At 32.0% G+C, this 22288-nt stretch overlaps 1 protein-coding gene across 2 annotated transcripts in view; it reads left to right on the top strand.

Annotated features, from left to right (window-relative positions):
* The window catches only part of moody (G-protein coupled receptor moody), a 49626-nt gene that overhangs the window by 16738 nt on the left and 10600 nt on the right, over window positions 1-22288 (top strand). For both annotated transcript variants that reach the window (XM_068772377.1, XM_068772386.1), the window contains exon 2: window positions 21410-21486. In XM_068772377.1, coding sequence (XP_068628478.1) covers window positions 21422-21486 — 65 coding nt within the window. In that variant the 5' untranslated portion in view covers window positions 21410-21421. The remainder of the gene's footprint in view (window positions 1-21409; window positions 21487-22288) is intronic.

Here is a 22288-nt window from a genome sequence, read left to right as displayed (position 1 = left end):
TTAATTCTATTTCAAGGATACACTTAACGCAAAACTCCATGTATCGTGTCACATTAAAAAGAAAGGAACGGGTAGCGAAACATAATAATTGATAAAGATTACTCCGTGTTCATGTAACAATCCTCGTCGATGAAGATATTGATGCGAGGAGAGAAGAAGCGGGTCATCGTCTTCATCATTTCAGCCATATAACGTCCACTGCTGGACATGACAGCTCTTACATTATAGCGTTATAGATTACGATTGCTTACTTAAATTACGTGATTGATTTTGTAAATGATTTACTTACGATTGCGATGATCACAAGGGTTACGTGAAGTATCATGTAACTACTACTAATTTAAAAAATGACAAAAAGAATAAAAGATTTGCATTTGTTATATTTAATTTACGTAATTTACATATAACTGTTGTCTACTGACGATTTTTTTAAACATAATATTTTTAACATAATAGTCAGCTAAATAGTTTATTGGCAAACTATTTAAAAAATTGAAAAGTTACCGGTGATAATTAAAAAAATCGTCTCTTTTCCAACAAAATTTGCCTGCTTGATATTGTACAATACCTACACAGATCAAGATTTAACGAACCAGTGCTTCAGTCACGATGAAGAAAATTTCTACGTCATTTGTCACACACGCAGAGCAGGTATTTAGCGTTGTAACATTTTTCTTCGCTGGTTTAAGAGCACAAAATACCTCAAGCAATTTTCACCTCTATTGTGATACTCATGAGGTGTAAACGTGACCTCAATTGCAGTTGATGACAACACCCCGACAGATATAAAAGCTGACTATATGTTATAGACCTACATTGTATTGTCAATCTTATTTATATAAGAGTAAAATATATTTGCCAGCGTTCTTTTTTGTCACATATAATGTTATTACGTTACGTTTGACCCAAGATTCGTTTGATAGTAAATCGTTTTGCAGAAGCATCAATTTCGGAAGATTTCTAACCAAGGTAAACTTTACATGTAGAACTCGACGTCATATGATTAAATGACGTACTGTTGGACGCCATGTCACGAAGTATTGGCTTTTTTGGTAATGGTTGAGTAAACACCATTAATTCTAATTATAAAACAAAATCAATCCAATACGTAATACAACCGATTTTGTTATTGGTAAAGTAGCACCGGCTTATTTTTTTTTTTTGCAAATCAATTACTTTTTGGGTAGCGTTTAAAAATAAAATGTCTAACATTCGACGTTTACAATTACCAGGTTATCGGAGCGTGACGATAAGCTGGCTATAACTGAAGCTAATCATTTTGAGGCGTATTTGTTGTGTGGTAGCGATGGGAATCATACATCTGTTGGGTAATCGACGTGACAGTTGTTTCACGGCTGGGTCGTTTTCCTATCCTGCAATTCCATGAAGCATTGAATTTCTTGACAGCAGCGTTTCGTATGGCTTATTTAAATACAATGTTTGTGTATTCTTGTTTATAATAATGCTACACTACATATGTATATTTATTTTTTACCATTAAATTGCGTTAGGTTTGTAACTTTACTGAAGAGTGATCAATTAAAAACATGTTCATTATTGATCCCTCTTTATAATTATATATTACTAATTGCCTTAGAAATCTCTACCACAACGATGTTCAAATATATAAAAGCTCATAGTTATTAAGTGTTTAAAAATTATAAAATATTTCATATTTTTCCTGCTTCGTACACAAAAGTGAAATTATTGATACATTGTTCAAGCCTTACATATTTTTTTCCTGTTTTCGCATTTGCAGCTTCAGAGACAACTAAACTGTACAGCTTCAGTAATTGTTCACTTTAATTTTTGTAAACCTTTAGGTATATTGGTATCACGGGAAGTAAAAGGTTCTGTTAGTACAATTTCGATATTTTTCAATATAAGTCACGTCGTCACCACAATAAATTGTCCCATCAGTAAATCATTGATGATTTAGTGGTGACGTCTTTGAATCTAAATATCACCATTGTCAAAGTTTGAACAGAACGTCATAGTTACGACAATAATCAATGAAAATGAAAATAAGTAAGGTCAATTTGAGTCAATATCAGCAAAAAATTAAAACTTAAATAAAAACGTTCGATCGACCCATTTAAACTGTTTTTGTTAACAAAACACAAGAATAAATAATGAAGACAGCTGAAGTATTTTTTAAAATGTATATAACTAAACCAGGTCAGTACTAAATATTGGCACAAGTGGCAAATGCCAAATGGCACGATTGGCCTAAAACTCCGATTAAGGCACTAAACGCTTGTCTGGGTCGACATGCCGACTCGTACTTATTGCGGATTGTGCAATTGTCTTTAAATCACTCGATGTGGTCGTAAAGCATTTAAGGTTCTGACATAATATTTGCTGATTGTTAACCTAATTTTCAGTTAAAACATGATAATAGAGCAACCCACGCTTACTCTTTTAATAATGAAAATTAAAGAAACTTTTTAAAAAATTTATGCGTTTGTTAAAGGTTCTTACATAAATTATAGTATAACAATTCAGGCACTTAAAAGTAAACTCTTTACATGTGATTCAAGGAGCTTATGTTAAGATGTCGCTTACCCGTTGTTGGGTATCAGGACATCGGAGAAGAAAACACTACATTTTTTCTATAACGTAGGTGACCTCGTGTTTCATTTTAAGTCGTTCAAAACCAGCGCCGTTGAAACTACGGCACTGTTCAAAATATTTCACAGAAGGTACTAAAAAAAGCTGCTATGCTTTAGTTAGTAGAACTTAGGAGGTTCCGATCGATTTTTCCGCAGAGTAAGAATTTCCTTTTGAAGATTACTCGATGGCGAATTAAAAGCTTAGTAAACACTCTTATTGCTAATAATAATGCATTATTGTGTTTTGACTTATTAGATACCATAGTAAGTGTAAATATTCAGAATAAAAAATATATATGATGTTCATTCAACTTCTTATTGTAATCTAAATAATTAGGTTTAGCGATTATTAAAACGGACAACGATCAAATATTTAACACGACTTCTGATACAGATGATTTGTTATATTTATCAAACTTTTAATTACATTTTGTGAAAATAGCTGGGTGTTTCTTTTATCGTATTTCCTGACATTTTCAGATTCCGTCAATCGAAAACGAGGTGCTAATGGCGCCTAGGTTAAACCACATTTGTCACGTACACTAAGTTACAATATCTTGCATGGCGGCGACAGAGATAACGAGGATACAAAACTTTGAATTTTATAAGCCTGTTTCTCTCTGCATTGTCATAGGTAGAGTTAGTATTTAGTATTGGATGTAAGGCTCTCTTGTCTCGTTTGCGTCTTAAGAAATATGATCTAAGTTTTGAATATCATTCCTTCAAATATAATACTTTACCTGTTCCGTACGAGTCATCGGTATAAGCGCATAATACCAGTAATTATCCTTTTCTTAACGAACCGCACGAACTGTGAGTCTAAATTACAACTTTTAAACATAAAGATATGTCATTATGCTTAATAGCGACGTGAATAGACAACCTTGTATGTGTAAAGAATATTATGTTTAGGTTCTGATTACATATTATAGACCATTGCAATTTTTTTGTCAATAAATAATATGTTAAATATAATTAAAGAAGAATGTTTATACAGTATACAGCCCAGGTGTCGTCGCAAATCTTTTGCAACATTCTGTTGCATACAATATAGCATCGGTTGATTCACACAACACAATCATGCTGACTCAAGTCGCATTCTCCGTTCGAATCTCGTATATCTCTGACTCAGCAAATCGAATCTCACGTTTGCACGTAATACGCTCCTTGACTATGTGTCAACACCTGTTGGTTTTTTCATGTAGTATCTCTACACCATATATAGCAGTCTACGGGCTTTATTTAAATTGGATACTCTTTCTTCTAATTTTATGAGTTTTGGTATTTTTTAAATTTTACTTATTAAGGATTGCTAAGAAAATTAACAATATTACATACAAATAAAAATAATAAAAAATACGGCATAAATCCCAGGTAAAACAAAGAATTTTTGTTAAGTCAACAATAAATCTATATACTTACCTATCTGAATGTAGTTTTAAAACTAAGTGAGAAATTATTATTGTTTAAAAAACTATTTATTTATTTATTTATTATTGTTAGAATGCTATGATCATCAATGTTCTAAAATATTTTTTTGTACTTCATGTATATGTCAAATAATTTATTCTTTGATTTTTTTTCATTCACCTTTCTTAAACATTACATTGTGATTGATAAAATAAATTCGAATAAGTAATATTGTATAAAGAAATATAGTGTATACAATAATTACAGGTAAAGCCGTGTAACATTACTACTGTTGTGACAAATGGCATCGCGAGAGAGAATACGGGTCATAATATACAATTAGGAGTCACTACTGATTGTGAATATACGGGTTATTTCATGATAATTTCCTTCACCACAAACTAATACATAAATACATCTACAGATCTAACTTATCAACATTACGACTATACGTTCCGTCGTGTTGCATGAAGGTCACCTGGGTACGGTACCTGGGACTGTCGGATCGCGTACCAAGATATAGAAGGACTCCGTAGCATTCATCCAATGGATTGGCATTTATCTTCACTAACCAGACTTCCGCTCCCTACATAACCAATTTCCAATAGTTTCCACCAATGCTACTTTGTAAGTCTGTTTTATAAATTTGCTGATTTTGACTCTAGGTAGGCCTAAAGGCTTAAGCAGGTTTTAAAAAAATTTAGCTGTCAACCTCTCGCTCCTACCTACAGAGCTTACAACGTCACTATGAATTTATTCATAGTACTTGTTAACCTTTGTTGTGAAGTCTTTAGATATATTTTTTCCACGGAACAGTAAGTTCTATTAATACTACAAGTCCAGTCTAGAAGATATTACCACAATATGTTTTGGGATTCTACGTAATTTTGCATACGTGTCCATCACAAGTTTACGTTTAGAAATAGCTTCCAGAAAGAATAAGATTTTCATTGTCACTATATATGTGATTTTTAATCAATATTTCTGCAAGGTGATTGAAATCCAGGCGTTCTTATAGCGCTACCAAAACCACGGTATCGCGCCTTACGTATGACGCAGCGGCGAGACAGGAGGGATCATCGGCCGTTCCGTTACAAAATTTGTATATCAAATAATTTCTCAGCCTCCACATCGCCTCGCTTTTCAGAGGCCCGGTGCACTGATTTCAGAAATTAGCTCCCTTAAAACTGGCGAAGCTGTAAATGCCAACTAGCAAACACCACTTGTCAATGACAAAAAAGTCTGGCTTCAAACCCGTTACCTGAAAAGCTACTTATTATTTGCATACAAAACACGAAAGCTATACCAAAAGGCGCATAGATCTCTCTATAGGGACAATTATTCTATGAATAATAAGTAGAAAACGAAATAGGAACCATAATACAAGCATTTGCATTAGAGATCCTTGTCCCAACATACTGTTATACTTAAAAATTTTATTTTTATACCTGTTACATGAGAGTAGTCTAAAAAATCTCTTGCATTCAACCTCAAAATTTTAACTTAAATAAAAATTAAATCAAATATGCATAGTTCTACGATAATATTTTTGTAATATTTTTTTTGTTGGAGCTAAAATTACAACAAATGCAGAATCAAGACTTGATTGGCAATTTAATACCATTTCCTCTACTTCCTTCTACATCGATAAATTTCAGAGAATATTGAAAACATTCACGTCTGTGGAATTTATAAATGTTATTTACGTGCGTTCACTAACAAAGAGTATTACTCATCGATACTTTCCATCGATTCAAACAGTGCCTCCAGTCAGTATAGTAAGAAGGTATTGATGTGTTTTAAGGCCATTTACACTTTTCTCCATACGGTACAAGCGAGTCATCAAACAATTACGTTTTCAATATAATAAAGCTTCGCAGTAGTCAATTCATGCAACACTAAGGCGACTGGCAATCAACTTGTTAAAACTCTTTAAGATTAAGAATGACTTTTGACACTGAAATGAGGTAGAACCAAAACGTAATAAAACTCTCGTTTCGGACATCGTTCGCACGGTCGCTATCGCTGAACGAGCCATGGAGAAGACTATGGATTGGAATTGGGATTTCTACACAAGCTTTATATTTAATCCTTACCGGTCTTATTGGACAATAATGAGGTTGGCGTTTGTCTAATAGAGGAGGTCCTTTGATTACAATGACGAAATAATCAAGTATAAAAAATTTATAACGATAAATATATTTATCATTTCCTAACAATAAAAAATTCACGAGATATTAGTAGCAAAATAGTAACAATCAATCCAACATTAAACGTCTTTTTAAGCTGCCTAAAAACCTGTGGCCTCCCAGTTCGGTAAAATATGTAATAAATAATAAAATAAATTGTCTGAACCAAGGCTCTCAAGAGAATCCTCTACCTTAGTTACTGTACAGGTTTAAGTTAAGCCTTCAGCCTGCAAATCTCTGACGTCATAAAATCTTTTGTTTTGAAGTTCAATGTTATCATCCTACTGGCATTTACAGTTTTGTTACTAAACTCAAAGGTTGTCTTGTGAGGTTCGTCTCAAGCCAGTACAAAGAATTTTTTTTCAAGATTGGATAAACTAACGAAGGAATAAATATTATAAGAAAAACTTCAAGCGATATTGTCGTGTATAAAAGCCCTAAATAGATGCAATTGTTGATCGACTTATCTGCATAAGATAAACAATTTGTATAGAGGACGATTTGCAATGCATGGCCCATACAAACACAAAAGGAACCTCCAATTCAATGACTTGCCGTTCTTCAATGAATACCTAATTGAATATTAATAAAGTAAGTAAGGAGCTACGTTGCATGAACTCTTTCCTTTTCGATTAATAACACTACATAACTACTATACATAACATACGGTGATTAGAACGATAAAGTTTCTTAAAACAGATACTCTAATAAGTCTTATTTAAAGGAATTTCTTATATTCGTTTTGATATCAAAAATAGTGTATATCACCTTATAAATCACCTTATAAATCAGTATAACTTTCTTTCAACCGCATTTTGTAAGCTGATTCAAGGAAAGAAAGGTTGTAGTAGACGAGAATAATTGTATGTTAATACGCCCCAAAAACATAAAGATGCATTTACATATGGACATTTAAAAAGGCTTTTACCGCATGCATTCTTAAGTAAATTGAATGTTTTTTACGTCATCGTGATAGTGGGTAGGCCAGACAGTGCGCAGGGCTATGTCCGATGTGGACTTATGGTTCTGGAATGGAGACCACAGACCGGCAAGCTTAGCGTAAGATGTCCACGAACAAGTTTCTTGTTAAGTTCAAACCGTTTCCAAAATAGAGAGAGGCATATGTCTAGCAGTGGATTTTTACGGTAGAAACTATTTGACGGCATATGGTTGGTTATACCTTTGTAATTTTTATCTGTCAAAGAAGTAAAAAAAAATAATAAAGGGCAACACACAACTATATTTTCCTTTAAAAAATAAATAAAAAGAAGAAACGAATCATTGAGACGTTACGCGATTGCTACCTGTGAATTTTCGTGTATTTCTCTAGAAAAACATTTAAATGAACCGACAGTTAGTCAGTTTTGATGAGTCATATTTTTTTACAAGACGACTATTCGTCACCAAAAACATTTCCGCGTTAACACGTGTACTTATGGACATATATTGCGTATTTGATTTTAACAAGATTGTGTACAAATTCAAAGGAAAAACCAATTTAAATATCTAATACAGTAATTTATAGAGTCAGTGTTCGTACCGTAGTTCGTAGTATCGAACTATTGGGAAATATAAGCGAAATCCTATTTGCAATAAGATGAAGGCATGAGCTACATATTGCTTTGGGTTGGTTGTCCGTTAGCTTTTTGATAGTAATTGCGATACATTCAAAGAATTTATCTTTATTCGAAAGCTTTTCATTTCAAACTGATAACAGGAAGTACCATTTTGAATTATTACTTTAAATATAGAAAGTTTTTTAAAAATTTCCCATGTGTGTATCTTACTCATTAAATCATATTTTACAAAATTACTATATTTGCCAATTAAAGATATCATACGTAAAAATCTTTTAACCAAGAAGAAAGGAATATCTGAAGAGGGGGACAAATATATAAAGATGCGTTTCCAAACTTTTTAAAAAAAAATTGCATTTTGATATATTCCAAATGCTCGCCATGATTTTTTTCATTGTCAGTTTCTGGGATATAACGTTCTTATTGAATTTTCTGTCTGGCAGCCTGATTCTCGTCTACGTTTAGAACATCATAGTAAAAAAAGCTTTAAGATGAAATTATTAGAAAGAAAAAAAAAGTGTTACGGTAAGGAACTACACAGTTAAAGTTTACATAACATATCTATCAATAAAAATGAATTGTCAAGTTTGTTGACTGAATCATTTTGGCTAATTTTTTATATTTACATAAGGCACCAGGAAGGTTTTAAGGAAGATAAAAAATAAAAACTATATAAAGTAGTAAATCCAGCATTTTTTTTTCGTACCAACCATAGAGTAAATTATAACTTAAGTAAGAATAGATATAGTTCATATTTTTAAACGTTAGGCATTCCTTATTGATTTCGGTATCAGTGAAATGAAAATATATTTACATTATTACTGATAGTAGTGCAGTGTACGAAATGGGCGACTTGTTTGTGTTGTTGTTTACATATATTATGTAAGTAATCGTTATTTAGTATATTTTAATAACTTTTCCTAATAGTTTGCGTTAGGGCAGAAAGTTCTTAAGTGGCGGCCACAAGCCGGTAAAGACGACGTGGGTAAACCCCCTCACTAGGCCGACCGATGAAGTAATCAAGGTCTAAGGAAATCGTTGGATGGGGTTAGCGCAAGATATATAACCGTGGTGATGTTTAGAGAAGGCCTATGTCTAGTAGTAAACATCTTACGGCTTACATGATAATGATGATGAATGGACTGCGACAGGTCATTTTGACAGCACAACTTATGTCGAGACAGCTAGTAGTGAAAAATACAAGTAAGTCGTTAAAAAATAATTCCCCGTGGTATGATAAAGTCTAGTTTTACTCGCTGTATAATTTTATTAACATATTCTTAAATTATGTCTTTCAATTTTGTTTCGCTTTACCAAATCAGTTTTTAATAAACTTTCAGGGCACAAGCGGCTTAAATGATCCTTAATTAAATTAGAACTGTATAAAGAGAAGGTGAAGCTATGTTATGAACTTTAGAGTTATGCCCTTATAAATGCATGCAGTGAACGTGGCCGCCGATTTAATACTGGTCATTAAATACAAATGTATTTTAATCAGAACTTATACCCTGCGTTCCAAATCTGAAATATCAATTTTCATAATTAGAAATATTCAAATGTAATACCACATCAACTGTATTATAATTTATACAAAAATCGAATGTAATAACAGTTACTTTTTAGCAAATAGTATTAGACCAGTTGGAAGAAACCAGCATCGTAGGAACACTTGCCGGTCAACGGCTTCCACTTCAGAACTCACATTGTTACTTCTGCCTACCAATCCACTGGACTATATTGCTAATTTTATTTCATCTACAGATTCCCTCGTTTTCGATTCTATTTCGTAAAGAAATCCCAGGTATAGTCCTTTCCGTGGCTCGATGAAAAATTGTGAGCTTGCCAAATAGACCTGAAGTGAGAGATTACATTTTCGTGCTATAGCATTTTGCTAAGTAATTTTAAATATTTTAGACGCCGTCATCGAAAACAGGATAACAACATATTAGTCGGTATGGGGAGCGTGGATTAAAGATTTATTGCATGAACTCCTATAGAAGTTAGAGGGAATATTTATAAAAGGCAGTAAGATCGACTTTCATATGCGGATCGGAATGCTTGGCGTTCAAATGAACAGAGATGAAAGAGATACGCTGGTCGTGAAAATCACCTTTAAGTTATAAGTTGATGATATAACGCATTAATCGTAGGAAAACCATTTCTTTTGCATGTGCTATATCATTCGCAGATACGACAAATACATAATCAAGAATTTATGTATATTCTTTTATTTCTCAAACATAGGTCTAAAGTACTTACCATTGATGACCTGGATTGGAATCATGAAAATGTATTTTTACCCAAAAATCATCTAGATTTAAGACAAAGCTTAACAAGTCACCCACAATAGAAATATGAGTTGTTATATACATAAACATATCTCCTTTATCACTCCTATAAACATTACCAAATAAACCACAACTTTTTTTGACATCTCGTGTATAGATGAATCTTGAAATAGATCTGTTAATAAAGAATTATTTATGCTAGAAACCATAGTTACTATATATTTTTATAAGCGGTAAGTAGAATTCATGTCGATAACGCTAACATGACATTGGTTTTATATTATTACACGACCGTTACATGAATTCATATTTTCAATTTCTGATTGCTTCAATACGCTTTTTGTAAGAGTCATGAACTTGGAATCTTAACTTCTACATTAAATAAATATATGTTCATTTTAATGAATATAGCTTCAATCAATTCAAGCAATCCTTGTAAGCAAACTTTTAATAATTTGCACAAAAATATTTACATAATGTAATCGTTGTCGGAATTTTAATAATCTCATTTATGTAAAATAATTGTTCATATCTCCTAAATTTTATTTTTAACAGAACGATTTTTACATCAATGATGGTAATGCTATCATATGTCAACTGCTGATTGTCCACCAAAAAACCACCTATTTTTATTACTGCACTGCCTATTCTTGCTTTTGCACTGTGTATCTCTAACATCAAGCAGAATTGCGCCAGCAATATTTTTTGTGTGATTCAAGTACATGTATCATCTTTTATTTCAATGTAATATTTTTCCTGCATTATTTTAGGCAAGGTGTATCGCAAGTCATCTAATTATTTATAGACTTTCTTATCCATTTTATGACGTATAAGATGAAATAATTTGAATTTGACGACAATGACATGATTATGACATTACCGAAGCGGTCTTTGGTAATAAATATTAAACTTTATTTCGTGTTTGTTTGTGTATGTATATATATATATATATAAATATTCTCCACCAAATATGTCAGTCATAGTTACAATACAATAAATAAAATATTGTCTTAAAATTGTTCATTTATTGTTTGTATATAAAAAATGATATATCTCACGATATAATAGATATTTTGCAGATAACCACAGATGCTAGGCAATTTGATTCCGAAGGTACCAGGTTAAGGTCTGAGGATGAACTCGAAACTCTGTTGAAAGCAAGGGCATTCTATATATAGCTTTAGCCTACTTAGGAAACTATATCTTGTAATCAGATTTCTTTATAGGCTCAAAGTTATATTTTATTTATTTTCGATCAAATTAAAATTTTGAGGTGCAAATGGAAGTTTGTTTTTTTCTTGCGTAAATCTGACATTATTTGTTGAAATTTAACGTTTTTGCAATATTTTAATAGTTATTCATCATTATTATCCTGCATCCAATCTAACTACCTCAACAAGATGTCCACCTTTGGGATAGATGTCCCACGCTTCGCTTACCTTATTGCGTTTAGTGGCCTTCATTCCGGTACCTTAAAACCTCAGAAGTAATCAGTTCTGAGTGCTATGTAGCCTGCTCCCTGCCACTCTAATTATCTACTGTATGTAGACACTATGTAATAAACACTCTTTTACTTGGTATTATTATTTTATTATTTATTATTAAATTCAGTATTATCATTCAAGATGCAAAGTATCTTCTTAGCGGATTATGTAGAAGACTTTGATACGATTTCCCTCTGAGTACGTAATCATTACTTAACTAAATGAACAAAGTAGTCCATTACGAACACACCACAAAGATAATAATTTAATTTTTAAATAATGTGAAATTAAAAATAAGAGTATAAAATCAAGGGGCAAACGACCCCAACATTGGTTCATGCGCGAAAATTTAATAGGTATGTCTGGCGACTCCTTTTATTGCTTAGGTTAAATAAACGACAACCCTGCTGCAATCGCAAAGATCCGAGACAATAAACAAGAATAGGAAACTATTCAGTTAGAGCGGTCCAAGTCTACAAAGAAATGGATAAATTACGGTTTTATCATTTTCTTGACCCGCGACTGATAAAAGAATGTTCTATTTCTTTGTGTATTTACACAACTCAATAAATTAAACGTAGCCAATTCATGCCTGAAGACAAAATTCTACAGCCAATGTGGGTTGCACTCATTTCGAGCCTCATTGTCAATTTCGCAGTTGATCAACGGGCCGTGATGGTGGTTTTGCTTGGGATTTCTCTACGAGATCAAATCAGGTATAAGGTTTTCCGCGGAGGAACGAGTGTAACCGATACATCCCAGTCGATTTCAAGGTAGAAATGGCACTGGGCAGGCCACATAGCCTGCAGAACAGATAGCTGCTGGTGTCGTCAGCAATGGAGACCATTGACCGACAAATGAAGCATAGGATGTACATCAACAAGGTGGACAGATGACCTTGTTAAAGTCTTATTAGAAAACTATAGGGGAAGCTTACGTCTAGCAATGGAAATACTTACTAAAATGATAGATATAAATCGAGACAAATGATTTTATTTCTAAATGAAATACGTAATATTAAACTTTAATTAAAATACGGTTATATGATCGTATGATTAGTTCAATTCTTGATGGTATCCGTTATATTTGTAAATTAATCAGTCGTTATAGACTAAACAAAATTCTCATAAATTCTTTGAAATGAAACTCGTCTAATTTGACGCGAATATAATATAAGAACAATACACCAAACTTTATTATTAGAGTATTAAATTTCACATAATTTAGACTAAAAGCTGTCATTTATTAAATTCATAACGGATTTTAATATATACGTAAATGTAAAATTAATGACTTAGTGCTTACGTCACAAGCTAGTCTGAGTTTAGACAATAGAGATAACACCATTAAATAATTTACACTATTAGTATTATGTCACGCATAATAGCAGTGTTAGAATTTGCTTGTAATATTTTTTGTATACGTTTGTTAAGAATTAAGTATGCCAAAAAAGTTCGATGTTTTAGTAGTCAAACTCTACGTAATGTTTATATGTTTTGGTTCAACCGCCATTCTCATTCATTGACATTATTGTGTATATTCTTAAAATAGTAAAGTTGTTCTTAATTTTTTTTAATATGCATAGAACATGGATTTCGGAACGTTGTTCTAATGTTATCTACGAGTATTACGCTTCAGAAAGAATCAATGTCTTATTAAAGATATTTTTAAAGTTTGATAATGCAATATCCTGGGCATCTCAGAGTAAGACAAATTTCGTAACTCGAATTCGACTTGAAAAGGATGTTATAACGTTTGTGGGCGTTTCCTTCATTGAAGACAATAGCGTCATCCACTTAACATCGTCGCGTTAAATTAGTTAATTGTCGGTGCAGCGGTCCCGACCGTCCGTTTAAGTTGTTTTATAAAGTGCTGGTAAACACAACTGTGAAAATTAAATTTTAATAGTTTTTATAACTTTTATTCAATAATTTGATTTTTATATTGATTCTGTTAATGTCTACGCTACGAGAAATAAATCACAGCTATAAAATCTAAACATATCTAAATTAAAGCATTTTTTTAATTTTGTGCCGTTGTTGCTATTACTATAAATCATTAAATATCTAAGAAAACCGTAAATATGTTTCGGTTTACAAAAGTTTTTTCAAAAATTCCTTATCTAGTAAATGTTTTATCATTATTTCAGCTGTATAACATCCACTGCTTGACATAGACCTCTCCATAGACTTCCAGTAGGACAGATAGGAAGCGGCTTGCATCCAGCGTCCGACGACTTTTACTTATCGCTAATCGCTTGTCGCTTATCACTTGTCTTACTTGTGGATGAACGTGCTTCTCTGCACTTATCAGTCCATAGTCCCCAGTTCAGAACCTCAGCGGCTATATGTTCTGCACGCTTAGCGGCCTGCCCACAGGCAACTTCTAATTGTGCTAATTACCATTACCTGATCCGTTGGACTATGTCGGTGACTTTCATTAGTCTACAGATATTCTCATTCCTGATTCGATCTTGTAGAAAAATGCCAAGCATTCAATGCCGTAAATTATCACTACTAACACACATTAAAAGTCAATAATATATTTTAACTATGTGGTAGCCTTTACACCCTTTTTAAACAATATGACGAACGTATATACCGCTTCGAAGCACTAATGTAACGATAGTTGGACAGACGTGTTCACTTAATAATGGTCCATTGAGCCAAATTATTGTGGTTCATTAATTAACCTTAGCATTCCCTGTAGGGACTTAATCTGCAGTCATTTACTCTCTTCGATATTGTAAAGGGACTACGAGCATTCCCCCGTACATCAGTCAATTTACGTCAATGTATATTACTATGAACCGCAATCTCACTAATTTTTCACTTGAAAGAGTTTGAACTTTTCAATCTACGTGTAAATTATAAAAGCGTAGGTAAGATATTTCCTTAAGATATTCAAAAAGGCTATATAATTGCTTGTATTTAATGATGAAAAAATTTAAAACCTACCGATATATCAAGTATTGTTCCTGATTTCTTGATTTACGTCATGCAAAATTTCGAAATCACAATCTCACTTATTTATCGCTTATATAAGTGCGATTTTATTCATTTACATCCGACTTTCACCTTTGCTATTATCTGTTTTAAAAAAATTAAAGATTGCTTTAATACAATCCCTATTTCAATGCATTCTTGTTTAGTTTTATGTTCGTTTACTTGGCTATAATTTTATAATTTCCCTTATATTAATTTAAACAAAAGCTTTAAAACTTATTGACGAAATGAAACCATCATATAATTGAATGAATTGTAGTTATAGTTGCAGTTTTTTATTAGTACTAGTAATATGTTTAAGTGATGTACAAACATTTTTATATTACTACACGTTGGTTCTCAGATCACAATAGTAATTTAAAAGCTAAAAATACTTCTTCATTAATCTTTATCAAGAGCAATATTAAATTGTTGAACACGGTCCTCTGTCGCTTAATCGCTCTCTGGAGTACAGGTGTATTGGACATCTAACGACTCATTAATTCAATCAGGTTTTTATTTTTACAGCTCTTTTGGTCTTTTTAAAAAAATTCTATTATGTCACATTTACACATTTTTATATTTTTTTCAACTCATCATACCTATAGTGCGTAGTTTTCAATCAAAGCTTAATTACTGCAATATAATATTTATGTTAGGAATCGAAAAAAGTACACTTTACTTTGAGTTTTTCTTTATTTTGCATTATTTTGGGCGTCAAACAGGACAACTACATCCAGAAAATAATAAGACTATAATATTATTAAATTAAATTGATTTAATTATTTTTAAATCTCGAATTAAATCATCAATGTCGAATAAAAATTTTACGTTTGCTAGAAAAGTAATTGGGACATAAAAATCTATGTCAGAAAGATCAACTCTGACTGTACATCGCACTTGCACATTCCTTACACTCCCTACTAATTCTCGCGTTGGTAGTATGTTAAATGGTCTAAATTGCCTCTTTAAACAATTACTCTGTACAAGTTCTCGCCAGTAATTAGTATCTTTACGCTGTAGTAATAGTACAAGCGACTGAATTGCATACAGTACTAAATATTGAAGTCCTTCCTATATTCCTTACTTTAATTACATTGGTTCTTTACTTTTGATCAATCGCTTGATACACTTTGAGCTAAGACTATGATACGCATGTCATTATCATCATGATAATCGGTGTGATTCTCAATAAGGCCTGTTGGAAACGAAATTAACCGTCTTTCGATAACTTCAAGAAGGTCGTTTGTTAATCTTGTGCATGGACTTCAGAATTTTAAGGCCTCAACGAGCATTTGTTCTGCGCGCTATGTATTCTGCCCACTGTCACTGTACGACTGTTTATAAATAGTTTAACCAATTGTTTCCTTATTAATATAAAAAAGACATTTGATTAACGACTTCCATTCGCTACAAGATAAGTATAACAAAATTTATAATAATTCGCTTTACTCTAAGCACTTTCGTTGATACGCAATGTTAATTTACTAAACTATATTCAATTATTTTCCGGTCAAGTTTAAAAATTAATTACATGTATACCTTTAAAACAAATTTTGAAATAATATATTTCATTGGTTAGTTGTAATAGTTAAAATTGATCGATTGATTGATTGAGGAACTGCGCTAGCACAATTCGTTAAATAAATATTAAATTAATAAAACGTCTATTAAAAAAAACAAACGAATAGAATAGTTTCGATTGCATTCAAAGGTTAAAGCAAGATAAACTTTATTATTCGTAGAGAAAGAGTATAAGCCCAGTTGGCTTAGTCCATAGCATCTGTTTGCCAAATGCGGTCGTTAATTGTTTGAGAATTGTCGGCGGTGTCTTAGGTTGAAATTAATGTAAGTGCTTACTGTCCAAATCAGGCTATAAAATTTAAACAAACAAATAAAAGTAAGGGAGAAAAAATTGTCTTGGCATCGATGTTAAATGTTATGGAAAATTAATGTCGGATTACTTTAGTTCAATAAACTTGCACTGATAGTAGACTAGAAAAAACTAATATTTGAAAATAAATTTAACGATGCTTAAAACCGTAACTGTCTTTATGTGTCCATTTTTAAGCAAGATTAATATTGTACTGTCACCACACAATAATATCTCGAATGCCAATATCTCATTGCAAGATTTAAATATCTTCTTTTTAAATTGATCAAGTGTTAAAATAAAATAAATTTTAAATTCTCCGTTTATAGCCCAATCTTTTACCACACAGGCGGTTCGATTGTGAAATGATTTACCGCTGAATGTAAGACGTGCTAACTTACTACTATTTTTCAGAAAATGGCCGAGAAATATTTCTTAGACCTATGATTATTTATCCGTCAATTCATTTCTTTTTCTTCCTCTATTTCTCTGTTCAATTTGATGTTTTTATTTTTTTTGTATTACATTTATAATATGTATTATACATTATTTATTATAAGTATATATGCGATGTACATATGTATGTATATATGTTTTGTACACGTTAACTACTCATTATTTATACTGCTACTGTTTTCGTACTATGGTTGTCTGTAAGAAATTGCCTCATGTGATAAGACCGCCGATTGTACTTTTTTGTTGATTATTATGAAACTATTTAAATGTAATTAACTATTTTAATTAAATTTCAATCCTAGCGTGTACAATAAAGAATATTAAATTAAATCGTTTATATTTCTGGGTTTTGTGTAAAGAACGAATATTCGATATCATATAATAATGATGGTGAGATACGTAAATTAATTATTTTTTAATCATAGCTTAGCTATATAGTGACTAATATATTCGTATTGTAACGGTGACGGTTTCGATTTTAATATCAGTCAAATTTTATGAAAAATAAAATCGAATACGCTCAACACAAGAGTGTCGCTATTTTGTTAGGTAATCGCACGTGTTCGGTGACACGTGACGGTGGACTTTCAGTGGGTAACAATGCAAGATGGGTGTGGGAGCGGCTATGAACGCTTTATCACGCTTAGTGACGATCCCCTATTTTTCACCAAAGAATAGACTGCGTGTACCGATGAATTGTGTTTCTCAATTTTATTAGGGCGACCGGAAAGTAATGTCGCTTTTTAAGTTAAATTCTGACTACTACTTTTTTAACAACTTTTTTTTAAATTAATAATTTATTCACGTTCGTTATCAACAAGCTTTAGCCATCTAGTATGTAAAGTTTCAATGCCGGAGCAGTTAAAACAATCGGTATTTCTGTGAAATTTGTCGACAGAAACAACATTACATTCCCGTCGCCCTAATATTTAAGCGATACAATGTTATACAAGGTGATTGATTGGTTATTGGCGTAATAACTCATTTGTTCACAAATAATATATGGTATATTCTACCGAAGAACAATGAATTCACGAATAATAAATAACAAAACAATGGTGTAGTAAAAAAGTATTTACAAAATTCCGATTAATATACGAGTATATCAAAATTAAATTTGCTTTACCATCTGTCCCTGCAGACTTTGTATTGCCAGAAGTTATTGACGTGTCGCATTCTTATAGAAAAATAAATTAATGAAACATTTCACAGTGATTACTTTATACAGATTGATAGAAAATAATAAAAGATCAAAATGAAATAAGTTGTTGAACATGAAGTTTTGTTGAACACAAAGTTGTCGGCCTCATTGCCAGTTAATTGAAACTCCAGTTTCCTTCCCACGTTGCATGAGAGGCAGTTGTAATAATTCACTATTATCTCGTTAGAAGTATAAAAGGGCATGCTCCTTTATTGGACATACTCACCTATTAGTTTAACATCTAGTTATTACTTACAGCATAACTATTAAATTATAATCATCATATAAATATGTTGTTATACAAAAGTACCTCGACATCCAGTAGACCGGTAAGTTTCAAGTCTTATAAGCCTGAATATCACGGCTACGGATGTGAACTATTTAATCTTTTCGGATTCATTATTAATGTCTGGTACATTAGTAAGGCCAATATTTTTTAAAAACTAAATAAGTACTCATAGTAACTTATTTCAACTTATATATGAAAACAATTAAGACTAACCAATACTTTGCTAGCTCCTTAGAAACTCTTATTGCACCTTAAAGTTCACGGACTCTTCCGCTCCGTGAACTTAGTTCCAATGAAGCTGTAAAAGCCTCCGGGCTAATAGCATCAACTTCAACCGAGTATAAGTTATTACACCACAGTCAAATATTCACGACAAAGTATTCTGTGATTGGCACAACCAATCATATCATATAATTCAGTTTCGACACGTATTACGTAAGTATCTTAATGACGGTTGGTTTTGCACTCGCACAGATTGGTTTCTGAGCCATCTAAAATCAATCAGTCTTGTCAGAATTGAGATCGGTTCGTATATCGCAGTAAACGCCGATGCTGATCTTTTTAGATAGAAACGCTTCTTAAAACTCTAGCCACTTCCCCCGGTTTTGTTCCAGTGCTAACGCTTTCCAAAGTATAGCAATACGAGTATTAACCAGGTTATGGTAACTCACAAAATAAAGTTACAGTACTTTTTGCGGCCTATAGTCGGAATGCTAAACGGATATTATCGACGAATGATAATCCAAGCCGAGGTCTCGAGGTATAAAAAAGAGAGAAAGTTATATAGTACTATTTGATTAAAATTTCAAGGAACAAAAGTCTGAACACAAGATTTGCTCTAAGAGACTTCAATCATTAGACTATTTACAAAAAACTATATTGTAGTGACTAGATGTAACTTTTAATAATTATGATATTTATATTAAGTAGGCACGAGGAGCGTCACCCATATTAACACCTTATGTGTAAACATTTAATTATTCATATAACATAATCAGATCTTTCACTGTTTAATAGTTATGTATGTTATTCGAGGTATTGGTATTTTTTACAAATCTATGTGTTTTTTTCTTATTTACAAATGAGAACTCCGATTACTGTAACACAAGTTTACACTTAACACAGAATTCAAGGATCTAAAACAATTTTGTGAAGGGAAAAATTAATAATTGTTTAATTAATTTAAAAATCCAAACGTTGTCATTCTGTTTTTTATCGTCTACTTTACTGAACCGTAAAGCAATAACATTAGTAGCACTAAGGATCTTAGAAGGCAATGGTTTTGTTATGTTATCTCAAATTAAAAGGCGCTAGCGTTATAAAATTTCGCTAACGTAGCGTCCAATGACAAATTTTAAATTTACTAACAAAACGGTTTAGGATTGGATTAACTGCATAACTATCAAATGGCATCTACAGAATTTTCAAATATTCGTTTTATACTTCAGTGTGTTTATAAGTAAATTATAGTGCCGGTTTTCTTCTCCAAGCTACTTTAGTGTTAATAAAATATGTAATTTCATATTATTCATAAAATGTACATTTCCGCTAATTTTCTTTCGCTTGTTCATCTCAGGTCAGTGACAATTCTTATCTGAACTGGTGATAGTCAATCAACCTAGACCTCAATTAGAAATTCATCCTATTGAACAAAGAATTATAATTTGAAAGGATATAATAATTGAGTCATAATTTTTTTTAGGTAGTCTATTATTCACAAGACAAAAATTTATAAGGGACGATAGGACGAGATTTGCCGAGAATATTCGAATTTCTTTCATTTAGGTTTTGTTTAGTTAGTTATAATATTTAATTTCAAGTACACAATGATTACCTTGTCTTTCCTTTCTCAAATTAACGTAGGTTGTTACAATTTAGCGTAACTAACCAGTAAAGACACGGCTAATTGCCTGTTAAGCTTGACAGCGTTCATTAGCATACAGAAGGATGGACATAAATAAATATATGATTCACATAACAGTCAGAACATTGGAGATCATCTGACCGAAAGTTAATTGGAAAGGTCGAGATAAATTGTCCCGGTAACCTTAAGACTGTTATAAGGGACGACTTTATCTTGGTAGATTTTGGTACGAGTTTACAACGCTGCCTATTTAGTACATTAATAATTCAAAATAACCAAAAAAAAATGTCAATCATTGACTTGCAAAGACTTAGCAGGAAAATAAATTAAGTACGAAATTTTGTCGGTACTGAGAATTATTTTACTGGTAGCGCCTAATTCTTCTGAATAATTCTTCTTCAGTCTTCTTATATCTTGAATTATCTCCGTAAATTCCTTAAACTTCTTATCGAGAAATAACTTCCTTTTTTTATAATTATTATTAGTGCTGTAATGTTCGTAATTATAGGATAGAAACCTCTCCTCGGAAGAGTAGGTACAGTATCTTATTAGTAATTCATTTTAATAGAAATTGTAAATACTAATGTTATAAATTGACAACGTGTGCGATGCTCCGATAGGAAACCGTCACGCCTATAGAGCTGATTTTTTAAACAAAGGCTACCACTTATTTTTATATCATACTTGGTGCCCCGACAGATTTCTTCCTATCAAAAGTCATTGACTGGACTTAGTCTATTAGATCTCTTTATTTAATAATTTGTGGTAATGTATCACAAATAATCAACAGTTATTTATGAAAATCAGTTTTTATTTTGTATACTGCATGCATTTAATAACAAATTGATTTTACTTTCATTGTCTCTGTATATACTTTGATTACATTATAATGAATCTTTTTCTGATTGTCTTCTTGAGGAATGTTTGAATGCTGTGACTTGTGTTCTAATTTACTCACGTGTTTGTATGGAAAGAAATAAATGTCTCTTACTAATTCCCTATTTATTTTTAAATTTTTTTATAAGAACTTTCCTCGTGTTTTAAGTAAAATATAAAACTTTTCCTTATTAGTCAGATCTTAGCAGGCTCTCGAGTTAGGCGGTAGTAACTTACGCATAACTTATGATGACGGTTTTGTCCAATTAATAATTGTGATATTATAATTTTTTTTGTTTTCTTCAGGTACAACTAAAAATGGACGACATAATGAATTTCACCGACGACAGTACCTCCAGTATAAGGCCCAGCGAGCTTTCAAAGTAAGTAACAAAGTACACAACGTTAGTAATTTTCTTTCTTAATTCTGGCTGAGAAAACTCCTTTGGCTAAAAATTTCTTCACTTGAACATTTACTTGCCAAACCGACACAAATTGGCCTCATTGGCAAGCTCTCAGTCACTCAACGAGCCAAGAAGAGGGCTATCTTCGGGATTTCTCTATGAATTCAAATCAGGAACAACGAAATCCGTTGAACAAAAGTAGCCACTTAAGGTTTTAAATTGGAGATCATAGATCGGCAAGAGTAGCATAGGATGTCTCCCAAGAAGGATGTTGTTCGAAGACGTTAGATGTAGACTGTTGCAACCGGACTTATTGGAAACCTATGCGAGAGGCTTTTGTTAAGCAGTGAACGTTCTACGACTAAAATGATGATGATAAAACGTACAGGCATAACACTAATAAAAATCCTTTTAAAAAACAACTCAAAAATGCACTGGACTACACATATATTGCACAAAAGAATTTATATTTCAATTAAAAGCTCAAAGCCTTGTATAGTTGCATTCACTATTTAAATGCATAAGAAATCCGTATTATATTTCTCCTTTTGAAGCTTGATTATGTTCCGGAGTTTGTTTGTTTTTATAATATTATTTAGTACGGAAGTGTATTTGCGTGATAAATGCTTGAATAAGGCTTTCGAAACAAAAGATATCCTGTGGTCTGGGTCGGCCTTTGTTTTTTGTTTTTGTAGGTAATATAGAAATAATTTAATAAGAGCTAAAACAAGTTAAAATTTTTTAGCTCAGAATAAAATTTAATGAATTTATGCCGGAAATT

This window comes from Battus philenor, unplaced genomic scaffold (genome assembly GCF_028537555.1).
Source record: "Battus philenor isolate CCGP_79_NKW_IND1 unplaced genomic scaffold, ilBatPhil1.0.hap1 SCAF_11, whole genome shotgun sequence".
Lineage (NCBI taxonomy): Eukaryota > Metazoa > Arthropoda > Insecta > Lepidoptera > Papilionidae > Battus > Battus philenor.
Note: the sequence above shows the minus strand (reverse complement) of the source record. Positions and strands in the feature narration are given on the sequence as shown.